Raw genomic sequence first — 21737 nt, 5'->3', positions numbered from 1 at the left:
TAGAGAAATTTGATTGACTAATAAGTTGTCGGGTAAGAACAAACAACGAGCACAAAGTTTTTTATGTAGCCCCATGATTACATTCTCGACAACGCTATGTTGGCATACGTTCTTGACCAAAAACGTGTGTTAGCTCAAAAACACGTAATTTTTAGTTGTTTTGAGTTTCTGTCTTGATAGGAATCTTAATTTAAAGGATTTTTATAATTAAGTATTATATAGAGTGTTTTTAAGTTCTTTTTAAGTTTCATGTGTTTTTAAGGTATTCTTAACTTTTATTGAAATGTCTTATGTTTATGTATTTGATTTTATTTATTTAACATATATGAAAAAGAAAAATAAAATAAAATTGGTAGCTTTATTCAACTTGGGCCTTCTTTAGTATGTTTAATAACTTTGATTCTAGGCTCAATAAAATCCGTTTTTTTAACCACAAATTTCACAAGTTTCATTAAACTAATCCAATAACAATAACATAGACATCTTAAATTAATTAAATGCTTATGTAGTTATGGTCAAATTTGAACTCGAACCTCTTAGAAAACAAGTTTTCAATGTAAGATGTACAATGGTCGTAAAACAATGTTTGGGTAAATATGATATTTCATGCTTTAGGAGGGATATATATGAAATTAAATCAAAACACAAAACATTCTCATTTAAAGTTTTGAGTCAATGTAGTTTAATACAGTATTATTATTATTTGATACTCGTATATATGATAACTAAACGTTTTACATTTTTCGAATGTTATCTCTTTATGACCGGAGGGTAAAAATGAATGTTGTTCAAAACAAAAAATTTTTGAAGTTTCGAGCATCTAGTAATGTTATTACTGTTTTACCAATTTACCTCCGAAACCCTGCCTCTAAAGTTCAACTAAACCTTGGCGACCAATTATCGGAGACTTCAATGGCGGCGTCTTTCACTTCACCTCAAACATTATTAATTATTAAGGTAATAATCATATATCTCTCTATCTATTTTTTTTTCCTGTTACTTATGTATATATATCTATATGACTACATCAATTAAATTGATTAATTGTTTTTTAAGAAGTTTATAAGAGTTTGGAAGTTGTTGGATGCAAAATGTTGTAAATTGATTGTCAAAGATCGCCATAATCCTTAATTAGTTATTTAGATAAGATGATTATTATAATAAATTAGATTCACAATAGAGTTGGCTTACATGAATGTTATTTACTAGTCCCATTTTTTTTGTGTATCATTGAATCTTGTTAATATGAAAATCGTAAGGAGGACATGTTAGTTGTAGATAACTGTAAGTGTTTTCCATAAAGATGGCAATTTTCATTAAAAACAAACTTGTTAAAGAAAAAACTACAACGATACCAATCTCGCCTTAAATGAGGTGAAAAATAGAAAATCTTACCCCCACCCAACAGCAAAAATCAGAAGGATCCCCGGCATTGTAAAAGATAAACATGTTCAAATAATAAAGTAAGTAACACCCAGTGCTGTCTTTCGTAGGTTTTAGGTCTCAATATCGTCTATAACGGTGTATGGAAGAGACTAAGATGTAAACAACCTAACTCCTACCTAATGTAGAGAGGCTGCTTCCATGTTCTACCTAAGCTAGAAAAGGACGTCCGTCCTTGCAAAGAGTGAGGATCGAACCTTTGATTTCTGGTCCTTTAAACATGATCAATTAAAATTTTTCCAAAATTTTCACTTTTTTGTAAGTTATAAGTGCACTTTGGAAAACTCAATCTTTATTGTTTTCTATTTCAAAGATAGAAATCCCCCACCAAAGTTGAAAATAGAAACAACTTGATGAATTTTGTAAAAGTTCAAAAGTTTTCTAAAAATGAAGAAAGTATATTTGTTTTCATGAACACTGAATAACTAGAGAAACTTTTCGGCATTCATATGCACTCTACGCTTTTCCGAGAGTCAGTGTTAGGTTCTAGCCATAGTGAAAATTTCCGCTTCATCCTAACAGAAGTACTAAATTTTCATTGAAGAATGCATAGCTTATCAATAATCCAGTTGTTAATTCATTGAAAGCAATTACATATTCATAAAACAATCTATTTCCGGGAAATAGAAATAGATACTGGGCTGCATTAGTATCTTGCATCATGAGTTATAGGCACAGGCGCACAGCAGCTCATTTCATAGATGACTCAATCTGATGTTAAAGGGCGCCTGATTTAAATTCTTTTTTTTTTTTATGTTCCAAGAATCTACAAGCGCCGACAACAGGGCGTTGCAGGCTGCTTCTAAGTTCATCAACTTGCTTACGAGGTATGTCCTTCATTCTTTTCTACAAAGTGATCTACTGTTTGCATATGTAATATTATATATATATATATATAGGGCATATATTATAAGACATTGTCCCGTAAATTTGAGTCCTGTGCCGTTAGCAATTAAGCACGACGTCTGTGTGATAATGTAAATAAATAATATGAAAAATATGATTAAGTCCCCCAATTTTCTACCATGCTAATTGGCTGGATCTTGTTTCACAAGGGATCCTGAAACAAAGTTGACACACTTCGTATTTGGTGGCCATGTTCCATCTATGATACTGCATTTGCTCTTATTATTATTATTCCCTGTCTATGGTGTATATGAACTTACATGAACATAAAATGCACATCATACTGTTTCATACGGGTATACTACATACACGCAGATCATATTTGTATTAATATGTATGTATTTATAAGGATATACATCTGATCTTGTGTTCATATGAATAGGGAAACGTAATTGTTTGAACACTGCACATGTTAAAGATTAGTATGCGGAGATTCCAAGTATAAATGTTTGAATCATAACTGTTGTATACCTTCTTTCGGTAACAGCTCTGACATTTAAATAAATGAATCAAATCATTTTTAAATGATTTTCTATTTTGTCGTATAAGATTAGCACCAACAAATGGTTAAGTTAAATCCCATGTTTAACGTGTTCTAAAGTATGTTGGGTTTATTCGGTTTGTTTACGGATCACAGGTCATATGTCATCTTAATTGGTCAGCAAATAATCTGCAGGCTAATGCCTGTGTTTTGTTTTAATTTGTATAAGGGATAAGTATCTGGGAATGTAATGAACTATGCACGAATGTTTATGTTGTGTAATGAACTACTTGGATGTTTATTGTATGTAATGAACTTTCAAATCCCGGTTATTGGATGTACCTGGGTATATGTGGCAACCATATAAGCTGTCACTTGTAAGTTTTTGATTGGTCAAATACATCCAATAACCTGGATTTGAAAGTTCATTACATACAATAAACATCAAGTAGTTCATTACATAACATAAACATTTGTGCATAGTTCATTACATTCTCAGGTCCTTATCCCTTTGTATAAATAGGCGATTTGACTTTAGTTTCTTTGTATTCTCTTAGTTTTGATATGTGATTGCTTTGTGTTTGAGTGGGTCTCAACCCAAAAAGTATACACTTCAAGGATAAATAGAACAATATTTTGCTGCAAAGAAAAGAAATAAAAGATTGCAACAAAAAGATGGTTGATGAAAATTTTGTAATTCTGGCTTTTGTTTTTGTGGGATGAACTCACACACTTTCACTCTTGTCCCAGTAGGGACTTGAACTGATAACCACTTGGTTGATTGGGTAATTGTAGATGCACCTTGTATACTCCTAAGCAACAGGCCAGCTCGTTGGTAATACTTACTAATAACAGTTTTCCTGTATATCGCTCGTATACAGAATTACCGTAGCAATTTTTTCTTGAAGTATTGTCTTTCCTCTATGCATTATGTTTGTGTTTCATTTGCCATATCTGGGGTTATTATAATAGACATTACTATGTTTAAGGTAACCCTCTCCGAGCTTCCAAATCATGGGGTGAAGAACAACGTGCTTTGAAGCGGCATCATAACCATGCTGTAGCACATTCGAGGACATATTGTGGAGCTATTCATCTTGACTGTTATGTATCTTGTATTCCTAGGGTGATATCTGGATTCTGGATGGGACCTGATATTGAGGATGGTTGGGGTTTTGTTGAAGCTACCATGAACCAAATACATGATACTTTCTAAGATCTTAGTTATTTTCTTAATTTAATGATGAAAACTAGGTATATGATTGTTGGTGAAACTGCAGGACTTGGAATTATAGGTACATCAGTCAGCGAAGTATCTTATAAATAGAACCGCCAAACTTATTGTAAAGATTTGGTTCAGAAGTTTTGTCTACAAAGTAGAGAGTGTTATAGTTAAAAATGTGCCATCTTTGGTCTGGATTATCTACGGACTTCATATCAAGATTTGGTTCAGGTATTAGTTCGAGAACGTAGAGTGTTATTACTAAATCTGTGCCGTCCAATGGGATGTGTTATATGGTAGTGAATTAGTGATCACACCAACCAAAGTTAAAAAGTGTGAATATTTTTTTTCTTGTAGCGACAAACAATATAATTTCATTAACTGAGGTCTAGTGGAAAAACTAGGATCAATAGAGTACATTTACAATTAACATCCATTCATAATCAGAAGCTCCAAACACATCTAGACACAAACAAGTGAAACATTGAAAACTTTCTGGTCCTCCCAAATAAGTCAGTGAGCTTAGTTCTAGTTTTAATCCAAAGATGACTCAACGTCTCGTTTGCCATGACACTGATATACTGGTTTCCTTTAAAATAGGAACCAAGTGGACAAGATTCTAGTGAGGATTACATTAAGAATTAACAATGTGCTTTCTATAAAAAGATTCAACATAAGATCAAGGATTGTGGGTGTGGGTACTGCTAGCATGACCACCTTGGATGTTAGGTTCGAACCATTTAGCTGCCGTTTAACATAAAAACAAAGAATTAACCAAACGATTCATTATGTAATCTTAAGAAGCATAGGAACAATATCCATAAACAAAGCCTGAAATAGATTCCACGTTAGACGTTATGGTTACAAGATTCATTAAATCCTAAATCAAGATAACAATAGAGAGTTATATTTTGTTTATGTATTCAAAACGGCTAATAATGGTTACTAGGCCGCGGTTACGAATTCTTTAACGTAGTATTGGAATGAAAAAGAAAGTTCCGCTGTTTAAAACACGTAAGCCTAGTAAGAATTATTTGTTCAAAAGCATTTAAAGGTAATACATTTGACAAAAAAAAGTTGTAAGGCCTCTCTTTATACGAAACTTCTTTCTCACTTCTTCCATTATTCATCAGCTTTCTCTCTCTTAGAACACCTCTCTTCTTATACTACCCACTTTTTCCATTATTCATTCATTATTTTATTATTCCATTTTTCTTTTTCATAAAATTAAACTAAATTAAAAAAAAAATTAAGTAAAACATTTATTAATAATAATATCAAATTTTATATAATTTTAAACAAAATCTCATATAGAAAATTAGGGTTTAAAAGTAAAATTTTAAAATTATAGAACTTATTTAGTAAATAACTTAAAGTTGGGGGGTTAAAACTAAAATAAATATTAAATTATAGATATAACGAGATTAGGTCACCCGGGCATTGTCCCGGACACTTACGTTATTCGTAAAAATGAGAAAAATCTAGAAACAACCATAAACACAAATATAACAACTTATTAAAAGAGTTTTTTATAAATATTAGAAGAAAAAAAATACTATGTAGTTCACATGTTGAGTGATTTTATTTGTGATGCAAAGTATTCAAAATGTTTACATCTCAGAATGAAAAAGTATGGTAGTACTTTTAACGTGTGTACGTACATTTTTAAAAAGATGGGCACTTAGGGCTTGAGGCCCAAATTTAGAAACAAAATTCTCAAGCAGATCAACGCCCAAAATCAAAAACTTGAATTGACCCATCACTGTAGTTTGCACACAAATACATGCATTTGTTTTTAATATATATTATAACAAAATACGTTACCCTGGCATTGTCCCGAGAGACATTATATTTATTGTGTTCCGTACTATTTAAAAAATTACTACATACTTTTGGTAACATTATATTGCTCAAACCTGAGTTGATATTGATTTTTTTTTAATGAGTAACCAATTATAAATTAAAAAAATCGATAGGATAATTTTATAATAGATTAATATTATATATAAATTCTAAAAGATAATAAGTATGAAAGTAGAATATTTAAAATAAAAATACAAAATAATAATACAAACATAATTAAAGCTAATTTGCCAAATCATTGAAAATAGAAAGTGAAACAAAATAATTCATAATAATAAAACATCAACCGAAATAACATTGAAACTAATAAGTATTGCAAACAAATTTTTGGGAGATAGTTAGGTGTATATATTCAAAACATACACCTTACTGTTATTTATATATATATATATGTAATAGTTCACTTATAATAGGATGAGATAATCTTAAAAATGTTACAAACTTAAAAAAAAATAATATGCAATTAAAATAAGTGATCATTGTAATCAAACAGTAAACAATTTAAAAGATCAAAACATAATTTGCCAAGCCTAAAATTATGAATATAAGATGAGTGCAAAAGAAAATAAAGTTGGCCCATTAAAAAAGTAAAAACGGACCCAAAGAAATAAAATGGCCCGTTACTATTCTCTGTACGCATTTCCGTACATTTGTTTTTAATATATATATATATTAATATATGAGTAATACTGAGCATAGTCTTATTCCTATGATATATATATACATACCTATATATATATATACTACACACACATCACACACACATACACTTACACAACACTACATACATAATGTATATATATTCTGCACACACACTAACATACACTCCATACAAAATTACAAAAAGTTTTTTTTTTTCAATTTTAAAAGCAAGAAAAATTTGAGTTCGGGACCCACTAGTAAGCAAGAACTACATCTATATTTGGAACAAATGATCAGGACGTAGGGTGGACGCCGCCCGTGCTACTAGCGTCTGCAAGGGGATTGACGTCGGTCGCGGGTTAGATGCCGATATAAGGACCGACCTTATCATTTTTAATTAACTGTTATCATTTTTAATAACAACCAAACTACAAATTTTAATATGCTAATAGGTATCATAATCATAATACTATAAACAAATGGTTAAACAAATAGGCAACTATTAAAAAAAAAAAAAGTTAAAAACCATATTACAATCGATCGATTTATATGTTTATCAGCTATTAATTACTATGATATAAAGTTATAAATGCATTGAAAAAAAATTGCATTTTAAAAAAGATAACCGATATGCATTATGGCTCATTAAAATAGTTGTATGTGGAATCCAAACCTCAGGGGGGGAGGGAGTCGGACGTGAGATGGGAGGGAGATGGTGGCGAGCTCACGCGAGATGGAAAGGCTTCGGGTGCCAGCTGCGCGAGATAGGAAGCGAGATGGCGGAGCGAGCTTGCATCTCGCTGAAGGTTGAAGAGAACCTTTAGGCGGGAGGGGGGCTAAGTGTAAAATTTTGAAACGGTCATATGACCGTTAGGGACTGTCGGTGCAACTTTACACGCTCCAGGGACCATTTGTGACAAGTCTGGGAAACTTTTCTTTTTTTTTTAAATTTGTATATAAAGGGCCGAATGTATACTACAAAAAACACAACCAAACACCATTTTTACTCTATATTTCTCATTTCAAACACAAATGTTAACATATTTTCATCATATGGATCCATTATCTTCATCATCTTCATCATCATCGTCGTCCGAACAAATATCTTCGGCAACCCTCCAGATATGATCTTACAGAGCACGTGGAGACTAAATTTATCCCGTCTCGACGACCCGGCGGCTCAACCAACATAGATTGCAGATTTATTTATTAAGTTATTTTTATTCGTAATAAAATGTATGTGTTTTTATTTTATTTTATGTTTTGTATCTGTAAATTTTTAATAGTTAAATGAAATGTCTGTGTTTTCTTTATATATATGGTAAGTTATATTTAAAAGGGTTAATTATGTAAAGTTTATAATGTTAAGGATAAATTATTAAAATGTGAAAAAAGGTTGGGAGTTTCGGTTGTCACTAAAAAAAGGCTGAAAAAAGGTTGGAGGGTTGAAATGAGGTGGAGTAATTTGATTGGTTATTGAAAGGGAGATGAAATGGTTGGAGGGTTCGGCTCCCTCCCCCTCATTAAAACCCAGTTTATTTCTCCACCATATGTATCTGGTGATAAAAATTATGTGGCTTGTCTACTACCGGTCTACCCCTTTGACTCTCTTTATATAAAAGTTTCTCATTTTCTTTTGACTATCTTATTAGTGAGTATATCTCTTTACTTTTAACTTTTTCTCCAAATTTTTGTATTTTATGTTTAGAATAAGGGGAGCAAAAACCGAACCAAAAAACCAAAAACCGAAAAAAAACCCCGACAAAATCGAACCGAAAAAACCGAATGAAATCAATTGGTTTGGTTTTTGTTTTCTAAAAACCGAACGGATCGGTTCGGGTTTCGGTTTCATATGCCAAAAAACTGATCAAAAACCGAACCGAACCGAACAAATATATTTTAATTTATTTTATATTTATATCATATTATATTTATATTTATTACTTAAAGTTTTTCTCTTTTTAGTGTACAAATCTATATAAATTGTATGTTTTATATAAAAACGTATAATAGTATCAATTCGTTTTATAAAAATTATATCAACTTTAACGCCTAAAAAGTATATAATTAGTTAATAAAAAACATCTCTATATTTTAGTTACAAGATCATACTTTTTCTTTTTACCAATTAAAAATTAAATTTATAACATAATAAACAAAAAAGTAAAAAAAAAATTATAAAAAAAAACAAACAAAAACCGAAACCGATCCAGAAAACCGACAAACTGAACCAAACAAAAACCGAATCCAACGGTTTTGGTTTTCTAAAAACCGAATGGATCGGTTCGGATTTCGGTTTTAGCCAAAAACCGACCCAAACCGACCCATACTCACCCCTTTAGATCTGAATCACTTACAAAGGAAAATCTGATAGTATAATTGATCATCATCTTCTTTATATCCATTTGTATATATGTATGTATCAATATATATGAGTCCTACTTGTATATATGTATATATCAATATCTATCAGTCCTACTTGATTTCAGTTATTTTCCTTCACCATTTTTTTCAATCTTGGTTAAACATCCCATTTTTTACCACCACCTAACAATGTTGCTGCTACCACTTCATAACCAGATTCTTCTTACAATTATTTTGAACCGTTGTTGTTAATGATTACTCGTATAATATAGCAGTAGATGTTATTTGTTTGAAATTTGATACGGTAAGAAAGTGGCCGGTGGAAGACAACGACCAGCCGGAAGTGATGAAGTTGAGACGGTAAGGAAGTGGTCGGCAGAAGGCGGTGTTCAAAAGGAGGTGATGACGGCGACAATGGTGTAGAGACCTACCAAAAAGCCTTCAATATAAGAGAGTTAATTACACACAATGAAAGTGGCTTTTATTCTGACAATAAGAACGCTTTTGTCTCGTTTTTATGCTTACTTTTTTTTTTGTTACTGGTGGTCCGTGGTGGTTCTTACTGGCAGTTAATGTAACACTCCACCGTTGGCAGAAATATGAGGTGTCATGAAAAGTACAGCACGACATGGAATTACATAGATACTGCTAAATGAAATAGAATATAATAAATATATTCCCAAAAGTATGAGTTCAAGTCATGACAGTGCTAAAATAGCTTATTACAACCAAGCTCAAAAAGAAATAATCCAAGGCATGTAGCCTTAAAGTCTGACAATTAATAAGGAGCACTAATCTCCGAAGTCCAGCCTAGCATAGCAGTCTTTATCCCTGATTAGCCTGAGCACCTAAAAAGTATACTAAAACGTGTCAACACAAAGGTTGGTGAGTTCGTAGGTTTTAGTCAAAAAGTCTAGTAAAAGAAATAAGTCTTTTGTCGATTCTTTAAAGTCTAAACAAGTATTAGTTCAATACATAATGAGCAGAGTTACGCCATAATATGTTCAAAGTCTCATGCCTCATGTCTCATGTCTCAAAGTCTCGATGTCTTAAAGACTCAATGTCTCGAAGACTCAATGTCTCAAAGTCTCAATGTCTCAAAGTCCCAATGTATCAAAGTCCGGCCTTACAGTACCTTCCTTAGTCCAAGTCTCAAACTCATACAATAAGCACGTCCAAACCATAAATCACAACAATAAACACATAACTCACACACATATAAACAAAATCAAGCACGTCAAATGGCACAAGTAACTCTATACACACATGCTCCGTATTGAACATAAACAAGAATCGACAAAACTGTTTGAAAAATAAGTATACTTTCCACCCCAAAACTTGTAAAAAGAGGGGCTACGAAACTCACCTGAAAAGTATTATGAAAGTATAACGGACGAGCACGACAAGCACAATCAAAGTCCACGACAATCAAAGTCACAATGAAAGTCTTTGGTCTTAAGTCTTAGCCTATTAGAAATGCCTTTAAGTGCACATGTCTTTATTTCACTTCTAAAACGACGTTTGACAAAATTCGAATAAACCAAACAAGAGTCTGGATTTGACAACAAAGTCCTTTATTAAGTTCAAACACATTATTATATCAATACAACCTCATTTGAAATCATTTTATAGTTCAAAATAAGTTTCACTCGAATTTTAATCAAAACTAGACGAAACCGGAGATTTTACCGAAAAGCTTACGAAACTGAAAAGAGAAGAGGTTGAGCTCAACCTAATGGTTGAACTCGACCAACTAAAGCCCAAATATGTTATTTTAAAATCTTTTATTCATATGTTAGCCAATTGGACCAAAACTACACCTTTTGAGAAAACTAGTCAAGTTTAAGAACCGAATAAGCGCGTATGGACACGATAGGCTAATGAAATCGACTATATGAGTAGGGAAGTGGTTGAACTCGACCATGGCAGGTTTAGTTTTACCTGGAAAGATGTCAAAATGATTCTTTTCTAAGTCTTAAAGGTCCGAGAGTTAAAACAAGTCATTTCGGGTCAAACTAGGAACCTTACGAGCCGTTTAAGCGATAAAAGTCAACAGAGGGTCAACCTAGACCACCAGAGGTCGAGCTTGACCAGGTAGAGGTTGAGCTAGACTAGCCTAGGTCGAGCTAGACTTGGCCGGGTTCGGATTCATACGCGATTTGAGCAAAACGAACGATTTTGACGCGATTTTGTTAAAATAACGAGATCTAAGGCTAGCCAATTCATACCCATGAGTCTTGATTGCACAAAAGTGTCACAAATCAGTACAAAAAGGGTGAAGTTCGACCGATTTCATACATCATGTGATCGACAATTGCACAACCTTAATCTTGGATACAAAATCGACTAGTTTTAGAGTCTTTTAGCCAAGTAAATGATATCTTCAATTCTTGTACTTGCACAAAATCCAAATTACATGAGTGCATAATGTATCAAATCAAAGCCTTAATCAAGGTTCATTTCGTTTCTTACACACAAATGTAACCGAAATTGCACAATCAACAATCAAAGACATGATTCGCTTAGCTTTTGATAAGAACCGAAAGAGTAAACATATATATACATATAAAAACGAATTGGAGAGATTAAGAACAGGACTTACACAAGTTTTTGATAAAGAGAATGATAATATTCACTTGTTTCTTGATAAAAGATCGAAGCCTTGATTGATTGAAAGCGTTTGGAACCGAAATCGAGAGAATGATTTAAGAGAGGATTTGAAAGACAAACTCTTTTATCTTATTGTCTATGAAATCTGAATTTTTTGTGAAGAAAGGGTGTTTTTCAAAGAAAACCTTAGAGAGAAATCTTATGTGTGTAAACCCTTTTGATGGAATGAAAGATCAAGTTTATATAGGCATGTATATGGTTGAATTCAACCATAGTCGAACTCAACCAGGTCTAACTCGACCAAGTCGACCTCAACCAGGTCGAGCTCGACCCATATCTGTAAACTAGACTCTTTTACGAAAACGTGGCCGCTTGAATCGTCAAAAACGGAGTTACGGTTTGAAAGTTATGACGAAAACAAAATCAATACGTTTTTCTGTTGTCGATTCGTTTAATTAATTAAAACGACGCCATATACGGCAAAGGTAAATGTTATCCGTTGATTCGCTTAATGTTTTGAAAGTTCATTTTAACTTTATTTGGCATTTCTATGAGGCAACTAGTCTTCCTCAATCATTTGCTCCAAGTCTTAAAAAGTTAAAGGCACTAGTACTCAATAAACATGTCTTGTCTTATTCATACTCTAATCCATATAGCCACACGTCTAAAGACTTAAATTGATAGTTAATGACCTTCTACAAACGGAAAAGTATAGGCAAACGAACGCTTAGGTGACGGTTGTCACAGCATTACCCCATTAAAAGAATTTCGTCCCGAAATTCAACTCGCATTCATCTCATTAAAGAACTGGGGGTATTTTGCCATGAAATGATCTTAAAATAGTCTTATCGTTTCCAAGTATATTCAGTCCCACGCTTTAAATTCCAACGAACCTTAACAAGGGTATACTTGGTTTTCTTGAATTTCCGCACCTTACGATCTGCAATCTCCAAAGGCTCTTCAACGAAATTCAACTTATTGTCAATTTGGATTTCGTCCATAGGCACATGACGTTCCTCTTCGGCTTGACATTTTCGAAGATGTGACAATTGAAATACACAGTGAACTCCCTCAAGCTCTCCCGAATGTCTCAATCGATAAGCCACCTTACTAACTCTTTTCAGTACCTCAAACGGTCTAGTGTACCTTGATCCGAGCTTTCCGCTCACAACAAATCTAAGGAGAAACCTTAAGAAGTACACGGTCTCCGACACTGAATTCTAAAAGTCTACGCCTGACGTCAGCATACTTCTTTTGTCGTTCTCGTGCTACTCTGAGTTGCTCTTTAATCTGAATTATTTTCTCGGCAGTATCTTCAATAAGCTCAGGCCCAACCAATTGGCTATTGCCATAGTCAGACCACGCGACAAGTGATCTACACTTCCGTCCATACAATGCCTCGAAAGGAGCTATCTTAATACTTGTGTGATAACTATTGTTGTGAGAGAATTCTATCAAATGTAGGTGATCATCCTAGTTACCACCAAGGCATAACACACACGCTCTCGACATGTCTTCTAAAGTCTTAATCGTACACTCGCTTTGACCATCGGTCTGAGGATGGTACGCCGTACTCATGTCTATCCTAATTCCGAAAGACCTCTGAAATCTTCGCCTAAAATGAGAATTGAAACGAGTATCATGTCTGAAATGATCGGAACTGGTATACCATGCTTCGACATGAATTCCTTTACATACTTCTTCACCAATTCCTCTGTGGAGACTTTTTCACGAATGACCAAGAAATGAACAGACTTTGTCAATCTATCGACAATCACCCAAATCGTATCCTGACCTTCCTTCATCCTGGCAAATTTGGTAATAAAATTCATAGTCACACACTTCCACTTCCATTCAGGAATCTCTGGTTGTCCGAGTAACCCAACAGGCTTCCGGTGTTCCGCTTTCACTCGTAAATACGTCAAGCATTGCCTTACAAACACAGCAACATCCTTTCTCATGTCAGTCCAAGAATACAACTCACGTATGTCATGGTACATCTTGTAAGTATCCGAATGTACCGAATACATTGAATTATATGCTTCATTAATGACCGCATTTCGCCAGTGAAAGGAACCCATAGTTTGTCCACAAAACACAAACCGCCATCGTCTCTCTTTTCCAACCTATGCCTCGTAATTCCTTCTTAAGAAGTTCTTCATCATTAACAACCATTGACTGTGCTTCTATGATCTGATCTCTAGCACTCCTCTGCATACTCGTAACACGTACTCGTCTAGGCTTAACCCTTTCCTTATGGCTCAGAACGTCAGCCACTACATTCGCTTTTCTCGGGTGATCACGAATGTCACAATTGTAATCACTAAGTAACTCAAGTCATCTCTTTTATTTGCCTCATATTCAGATCTTGTTTCCTAAAGATATGTTGCACCCTTTTGTGTTCATTATAAATTACACACTTGGTCCCATACAAATAATGCATCCAACACTGTAGTGCAAAGACTACCGCTCCTAACTCCAAATCATGAGTTGTGTAATTCTTCTCATGGACCTTTAATTGTTGTGAAACGTACATGATCACTTTGCTCTTTTGCACGAGTACACAACCTAATCCTTGACATAATGCATCATAGTACACTACAAAATCATCTGACCCTTCAGGTAGACTCAAAATCGATACACTACACAACCTATCCTTCAAAATCTGAACGCATTTTCTTGTTTCTCGCCCCAAACATACGGTCTGTCTTTCTGTGTCAATTGCGTTAGCGGTAGCGTAATCTTAGAAAATTTTTCAATGAACTTCTATAATAGCCCGCCAGACCAAGGAACTGTCAAACCTCAGTCGGCGTCTCAGGTGTTCTCTAATTCTTAACTAAATGAACCTTGCTAGGATCTATATGTATTCCCTCCTTGCTCACAACATGTCTCAAAAAGTGTACCTCATTCAGCTAGAATTCACATTTAGAGAACTTTCCATACGATTTTTCTTTCCTCAACAATTCCAGTACATTTCTCAAGTGTTCAGTATGTTCCTCTTTTGTCTTTGAGTAGTTCAAAATTTCGTCAATAAACACGATAAGGAACTTGTCCAAATACAGTCAGCACACTTTATTCTTCAAGTCTATGCACATTGCGGAAGCGATAGCTAATCCAAAGGGCATCACTGTAAATTCGAATTGTCCGTATCTTGTCCTAAAAGCGGTTTTTGGTATGTCGTCCTCATGTACACGTAATTGGTGATACCCTGAACGTAAGTCAATCTTTGAGAAACACTTTGCACTTTGGAGCTAGTCAAATAGATCATCAATCCTAGGAAGAGGATAAAGATTCTTCACTGTTAGCTTATTCAGCTCACGATAGTCAATACACGTGCGAATAAAACATGCGCTCTCCACGGTGACTGACTAGGTCTAATAAATCCCTTGTCTTGAAGTTCTTCTAGTTGTACGACCAATTCCTGTAATTCAGTCGTCGCTAGTCTCTAAGGAAATTTTGCTACAGGAGCTATGTTAGGAACAAGAAAAATACAACAATCAAGTTGTCGAGACAGAGATAAGTTGGGTAAATCATCAGGGAAAACATCCTGATAGTCACGAGCGACATGGACATTGGTCAAGCTAACCTCATTTATAGATGCACTCATGACACCACCCTCAAAAGACTCAGATCTCTCGCTCTTAACTTCCAGTATCTTGCCATTAGGTAGGAATAAGAAAGTGGGTTATAAAGAAAAACCTTAGCGTTGATATCTCATAGAGCATGATAAAGATAAGGAAATGGTAAAAGTTACGACCTTTTGGAACTTAATCTTCTGAATCAAAAGTTAAAAGGGAATTATATTAATTTTTGTAGTACATAGTATCGTCGCATCGACCAATGACATCCAGTTCATATCAACAATAACGTCAAAACTCCCCTTTTAAAAAGGTACTAAGTCAATAAAGAAAGCATAGTCATTAAGAACTAATATGCATGAATGAATGACCCGGTCTCGTCTGTCTAGCTCTCAGGTATCCATTTGTACGTCAAAATATATATACATAAGACTCGGTCTAGTATTCAATAAGGAAACAAAACTAGTCGCGGCAAAGCTATAGTCAGCTCTCGAGTCAAAGAACATTAGCATAAAGATCATTTAGAAGAAAGTCCCAGTAGCACCATCGAATCATTACGAGTCTCTGTTGCATTTAGTACATACGCATGACCTCTAGCAACTAGAACTTGATTGCCTCTGAGGACATGTGTTTAGAGTAGTCTCCTCTGATTCAATGATAACCCATTGAACGGTGCCCTCTGAATTCTTAATTCCCTACCGTAACTTGCAAAATGCCTAGTCTTATGGCAGTTGAAAGATGTCATGCAATTTGATTCTCCGTATGTATAAAGATTACACTTTGTACACTAAGGGTGAGGACCTACATATTCCTTCTTGCCAACGTTAGTCACTGCGAATACCTTGCCCCTGTTCTGTCTCTTCCCATCAGACCGCCAAACTTTCTTACTACTACTTGCCCGACTACTTTCCTTTGTCTTTGTCCTAACAACAGTAAGAGTCCCACACTAAATCAACTCATTAGTCATAGCCTAGTATCTCAATATAGCCTCTTCTAGAGTAAGCTGATGAACAAGAACCATAATCGACGTAACCCAAGGGATCAACAAAGATACTTCTCGATGCCTTTGCTCTCGGATTAACCAATCGTGAAACCATCCTTGACAACTCATTCAAACATGTAGCGTAACGAACATGATCAGCACCAATCATCTTATACTCCAAAAGTTCTTGATAAAGCTTATCAGTTCATTTGTCGTATAGAACTTTCTCGTCAGCAACTCCTTAAAATTTTACCAAGACATCGCTTTGGCCACTACTCTGCTTCTGGCTCAACATTGACCATTCCACCAAGACAACGCATCCAAGGTAAAGAAATTTCCCTGTATATCTGAACCTTTGACCAGGTGTACACTCACTAATGTCAATCACAGCTTCCGTCTATCTAATCATTGAATAAATATGCCTGCTCCACCTCTGCCACATAATCTTGCATGCCACATTCCTTGACGATTTTGTAAGTAAAACATCTGACACCACTTCTAGTCTCTCTTAGTACATTTCCTATATGAATTCTCTCATCAGCATCTTCATAGTATTCACTAGTCTCTTCATTCACTGCTTCCTCATCCTGTGCATCCTCAGCTTCATTATAAGTCGTCCCTTCATTCTTCGCATTTCGTGTCAGGACAACATTGATGACTTGAGTAATTGCGGCAATCGTCTATGTTTGCAGTAGCTCTCATCTCACCGTTATTCCGCACACGTTAGTATATCTTTGGAACATTATTCGCGAAGAAACACTCGAAAATGTCAATGCCTATGTCACATGTTACACTCAGTAAGCTCTCTCGTCTAATAGTCTAAGGGATGCTATCAAGAACTTAAACTAGTCATGCAGTCCAAGTCAATGAAATACATATACATATACATATATATACTAAGACTATATAGCCCTAAATCGCAGTTAAAATGTGGTCCGAATCCAACACCTACATCCGTTGCACTAGTGGTGTATGTATACAGGGTGTACCAGCGGCTATCCCTCCACACCCCTAGTACATCTAATGCAACGTTGGATCGCGGTACTGGTATGCTCTCTAGTTATTGGCTTGGTATGTATACAGGGTGTACCAGCGGCTAACCCTCCACCTAACCAACACCCATTAAGCAGACCAGGGTTGCTACCACACTCTCACTACAAGTGCAATTCGTGATGTCAATAACTGTCGCAGAGCATGGCGATAATCATAGAACAGTTGATCAGGCTTTTCTCTGATTATCGCTATGCGATACTAGTTAACGCCATCACTTCATCTTGCTTTAATACACATAAATAGTCACAATAACACCGAAAGCACACAGTCACCAAATGATAGCCATAGTCAACATTAACACAGGGATAATCAGTCTAAACAGAATATGAACTCAAATGTAAGCGACGTTAGCATGTCTAGAATGCATCTATGATTCCTATCGTAAATGCTATACGGGGTTCTTAGGTTATAGTCTAGGCTTTTCTACCTATTTCTCTACAACCATGACTCTGATACCATTCTGTAACACCCCACCGTTGGCGGAAACATGAGGTGTCATGAAAAGTACAGCACGACATGGAATTACATAGATACTGCTAAATTAAATAGAATATAATAAATATATTCCCAAAAGAATGAGTTCAAGTCATGACAGTGATAAAATAACTTATTACAACCAAGCTCAAAAAGAAATAATCCAAGGCATGTAGCCTTAAAGTCTGACAATTAATAAGGAGCACTAATCTCCTAAGTCCAGCCTAGCATAGCAGTCTTTATCCCTGATTAGCCTGAGCACCTGAAAAGTATACTAAAACGTGTCAACACAAAGGTTGGTGAGTTCGTAGGTTTTAGTCAAAAAGTCTAGTCAAAGAAATAAGTCTTTTGTCGATTCTTTAAAGTCTAAACAAGTATTAGTTCAATACATAATGAGCAGAGTTACGCCATAATATGTCCAAAGTCTCATGCCTCATGTCTCATGTCTCAAAGTCTCGATGTCTCAAAGACTAAATGTCTCGAAGACTCAATGTCTCGAAGACTAAATGTCTCGAAGACTCAATGTCTCAAAGTCTCAATGTCTCAAAGTCCCAATGTATCAAAGTCCGGCCTTACAGTACCTGCCTTAGTCCAAGTCTCAAACTCATACAATAAGCACGTCCAAACCATAAATCACAACAATAAACACATAAATCACACACATATAAACAAAATCAAGCACGTCAAATGGCACAAGTAACTCTATACGCACAGGCTCCGTATTGAACATAAACAAGAATCGACAAAACTATTTGAAAAATAAGTATACTTTCCACCCCAAAACTTGTAAAAAGAGGGGCTACGAAACTCACCTGAAAAGTGTTATGAAAGTATAACGGACGAGCACGACAAGCACAATCAAAGTCCACGACAATCAACACCTACCAATAATACATGACAAGTCACAATGAAAGTCTTTGGTCTTAAGTCTTAGCCTATTAGAAATGCCTTTAAGTGCACATGTCTTTATTTCACTTCTAAAACGACGTTTGACAAAATTCGAATAAACCGAACAAGAGTCTGGATTTGACAACAAAGTCCTTTATTAAGTTCAAACACATTATTATATCAATACAACCTCATTTGAAATCATTTTATAGTTCAAAATAAGTTTCACTCGAATTTTAATCAAAACTAGACGAAACCGGAGATTTTACCGAAAAGCTTACGAAACTGAAAAGAGAAGAGGTTGAGCTCAACCTAATGGTTGAACTCGACCAACTAAAGCCCAAATATGTTATTTTAAAATCTTTTATTCATATGTTAGCCAATTGGACCAAAACTACACCTTTTGAGAAAACTAGTCAAGTTTAAGAACCGAATAAGCGCGTATGGACACGATAGGCTAATGAAATCGATTATATGAGTAGGGAAGTAGTTGAACTCGACCATGGAAGGTTTAGTTTTACCTGGAAAAATTTCAAAATGATTCTTTTCTAAGTCTTAAAGGTCCGAGGGTTAAAATAAGTCATTTCGGGTCAAACTAGGAACCTTACGAGCCGTTTAAGCGACAAAAGTCAACAGAGGGTCAACCTAGACCACCAGAGGTCGAGCTTGACCAGGTAGAGGTCAAGCTAGACTAGCCTAGGTCGAGCTAGACTTGGCCGGGTTCGGATTCATACGCGATTTGAGCAAAACGAACGATTTTGAAGCGATTTAGTTAAAATAACTAGATCTAAGGCTAGCCAATTCATACCCATGAGTCTTGATTGCACAAAAGTGTCACAAATCAGTACAAAAAGGGTGAAGTTCTACTGATTTCATACATCATGTGATCGACAATTGCACAACCTTAATCTTGGATACGGAATCGACTAGTTTTAGAGTCTTTTAGCCAAGTAAATGATATCTTCAATTCTTGTACTTGCACAAAATCCAAATTACATGAGTGCATAATGTATCAAATCAAAGCCTTAATCAAGGTTCATTTCGTTTCTTAGACACAAATGTAACCGAAATTGCAAAATCAACAATCAAAGACATGATTCGCTTAGCTTTTGATAAGAACCGAAAGAGTAAACATATATATATATATAAAAACGAATTGGAGAGATTAAGAACAGGACTTACACAAGTTTTTGATGAAGAGAATGATAATATAAACTTGTTTCTTGATAAAAGATCGAAGCCTTAATTGATTGAAAGCGTTTGGAACCGAAATCGAGAGATTGATTTAAGAGAGGATTTGAAAGACAAACTCTTTTCTCTTATTGTCTATGAAATCTGAATTTTTTGTGAAGAAAGGGTATTTTTCAAAGAAAACCTTAGAAAGAAATCTTATGTGTGTAAACCCTTTTGATGGAATGAAAGATCAAGTTTATATAGGCTTGTATATGGTTGAATTCAACCATAGTCGAACTCAACCAGGTCTAACTCGACCAAGTCGACCTCAACCAGGTCGAGCTCGACCCATATCTGGCAGTTAATGTAACACCCCACTGTTGGCAGAAACATGAGGTGTCATGAAAAGTATAGCACGACATGGAATTACATAGATACTGCTAAATGAAATAGAATATAATAAATATATTCCCAAAAGAATGAGTTCAAGTCATGACAGTGCTAAAATAGCTTATTACAACCAAGCTCAAAAAGAAATAATACAAGGCATGTAGCCTTAAAGTCTGACAATTAATAAGGAGCAGTAATCTCCGAAATCCAGCCTAGCATAGCAGTCTTTATCCCTGATTAGCCTGAGCACCTGAAAAGTATACTAAAACGTGTCAACACAAAGGTTGGTGAGTTCGTAGGTTTTAGTCAAAAAGTCTGGTCAAAGAAATAAGTCTTTTGTCGATTCTTTAAAGTCTAAACAAGTATTAGTTCAATACATAATGAGCAGAGTTACGCCATAATATGTCCAAAGTCTCATGCCTTATGTCTCATGTCTCAAAGTCTCGATGTCTCAAAGACTCAATGTCTCGAAGAGTAAATGTCTCGAAGACTCAATGTCTCAAAGTCTCAATGTCCCAAAGTGCCAATGTATCAAAGTCCGGCCTTACGGTACCTGCCTTAGTCCAAGTCTCAAACTCATACAATAAGCACGTCCAAACCATAAATCACAACAATAAACACATAAATCACACACATCTAAACAAAATCAAGCACGTCAAATGGCACAAGTAACTCTATACGCTCAGGCTCCGTATTGAACATAAACAAGAATCGACAAAACTGTTTGAAAAATAAGTATACTTTCCACCCCAAAACTTGTAAAAAGAGGGGCTACGAAACTCACTTGAAAAGTGTTATGAAAGTATAACGGACGAGCACGACAAGCACAATCAAAGTCCACGACAATTAACACTGTTAGGTCCAGTTTAAGCTATAAACTGGAGCTCTCCAGCGGCATCTGGAGAGCATGAAGAATTGTCCGAAATATTAGAAGTCCAGTTGCATTGTACAGTTTAAGCAACTGATGACTTCCTCCAGTTGAGATCTAAAGACTTAAATCTGAAGACCTTCCAGTTGAAGTCGAAGACAACAAGTGGAAGAAAGGAAATGTCAATGGCAGCGAAGCCCAGTTGACATTTCACCAGATCAATCAACTGGAGATCCTTCAGTGTAAATGCCTTTACAATGCTTTACACTGATTACGAGGAAGACCTTTTTTACTTTCTGCAGCTTTATACAAACAATATCATTTGTCTATGATTAAAGTACAAAAGTGCATAAAGCAGGTTAGATAAAGTAATGTCTTGACTTACCTTATCAAGCATTTCAAAGGAACTCACTGAGTTTCCTTAAATGCTGTCAACCATATTTATACGACAAAGTTGGATTCCCAATGACAACTTTGTCTATAAATAGAGGTTTTTGCACAACAAGAAAACAACTTTGCATATTCAGACTTTTGCAATATTCTTGGTGTACTTGTGCAATATTCTCTCAATCGTAAAAGGGAACACTTCACAACTTTAAGTGTTTCGATTGTTGAAAGAGAATTTTAGAGTATAGATAATTTGTATTTCATAGGTTGTTAGGATATTTACATTTATGTATTATCTTGGTTCCGCAACAACCTTGTATTTTATTTAGTACCAATAAATAAAATACATTTGAAAATTACAACTTGGTCTCACCTTTTTATTCTATACTTAATTACTTATTGCATTGTCTTTC

General features: G+C 35.0%; 2 protein-coding genes across 2 annotated transcripts; one reads left to right on the top strand and one right to left on the bottom strand.

Moving 5' to 3' along the window:
- The first annotated feature begins 818 nt into the window (after positions 1–818).
- LOC122579762 lies at positions 819–4104 on the top strand. The gene is made up of 3 exons (XM_043751990.1): positions 819–957; positions 2207–2270; positions 3820–4104. Exons 1-3 carry the CDS (start codon positions 913–915, stop codon positions 4044–4046), a joined length of 336 nt encoding a protein of 111 aa, XP_043607925.1. The 5' UTR covers positions 819–912; the 3' UTR covers positions 4047–4104.
- An 8272-nt stretch (positions 4105–12376) lies between these two features.
- On the bottom strand, positions 12377–13612 carry LOC122610222. Its single transcript, XM_043783215.1, has 3 exons — positions 13132–13612; positions 12781–12982; positions 12377–12719 (listed from the first exon to the last, which is right to left on the bottom strand). The coding sequence occupies exons 1-3, from the start codon at positions 13610–13612 to the stop codon at positions 12377–12379; spliced, it is 1026 nt and encodes a 341-aa protein (XP_043639150.1).
- Between the last annotated feature and the right edge of the window lie 8125 nt (positions 13613–21737).

Source organism: Erigeron canadensis, chromosome 8, assembly GCF_010389155.1.
Source record: "Erigeron canadensis isolate Cc75 chromosome 8, C_canadensis_v1, whole genome shotgun sequence".
Taxonomy (NCBI): Eukaryota; Viridiplantae; Streptophyta; class Magnoliopsida; order Asterales; family Asteraceae; genus Erigeron; species Erigeron canadensis.
Note: the sequence above shows the minus strand (reverse complement) of the source record. Positions and strands in the feature narration are given on the sequence as shown.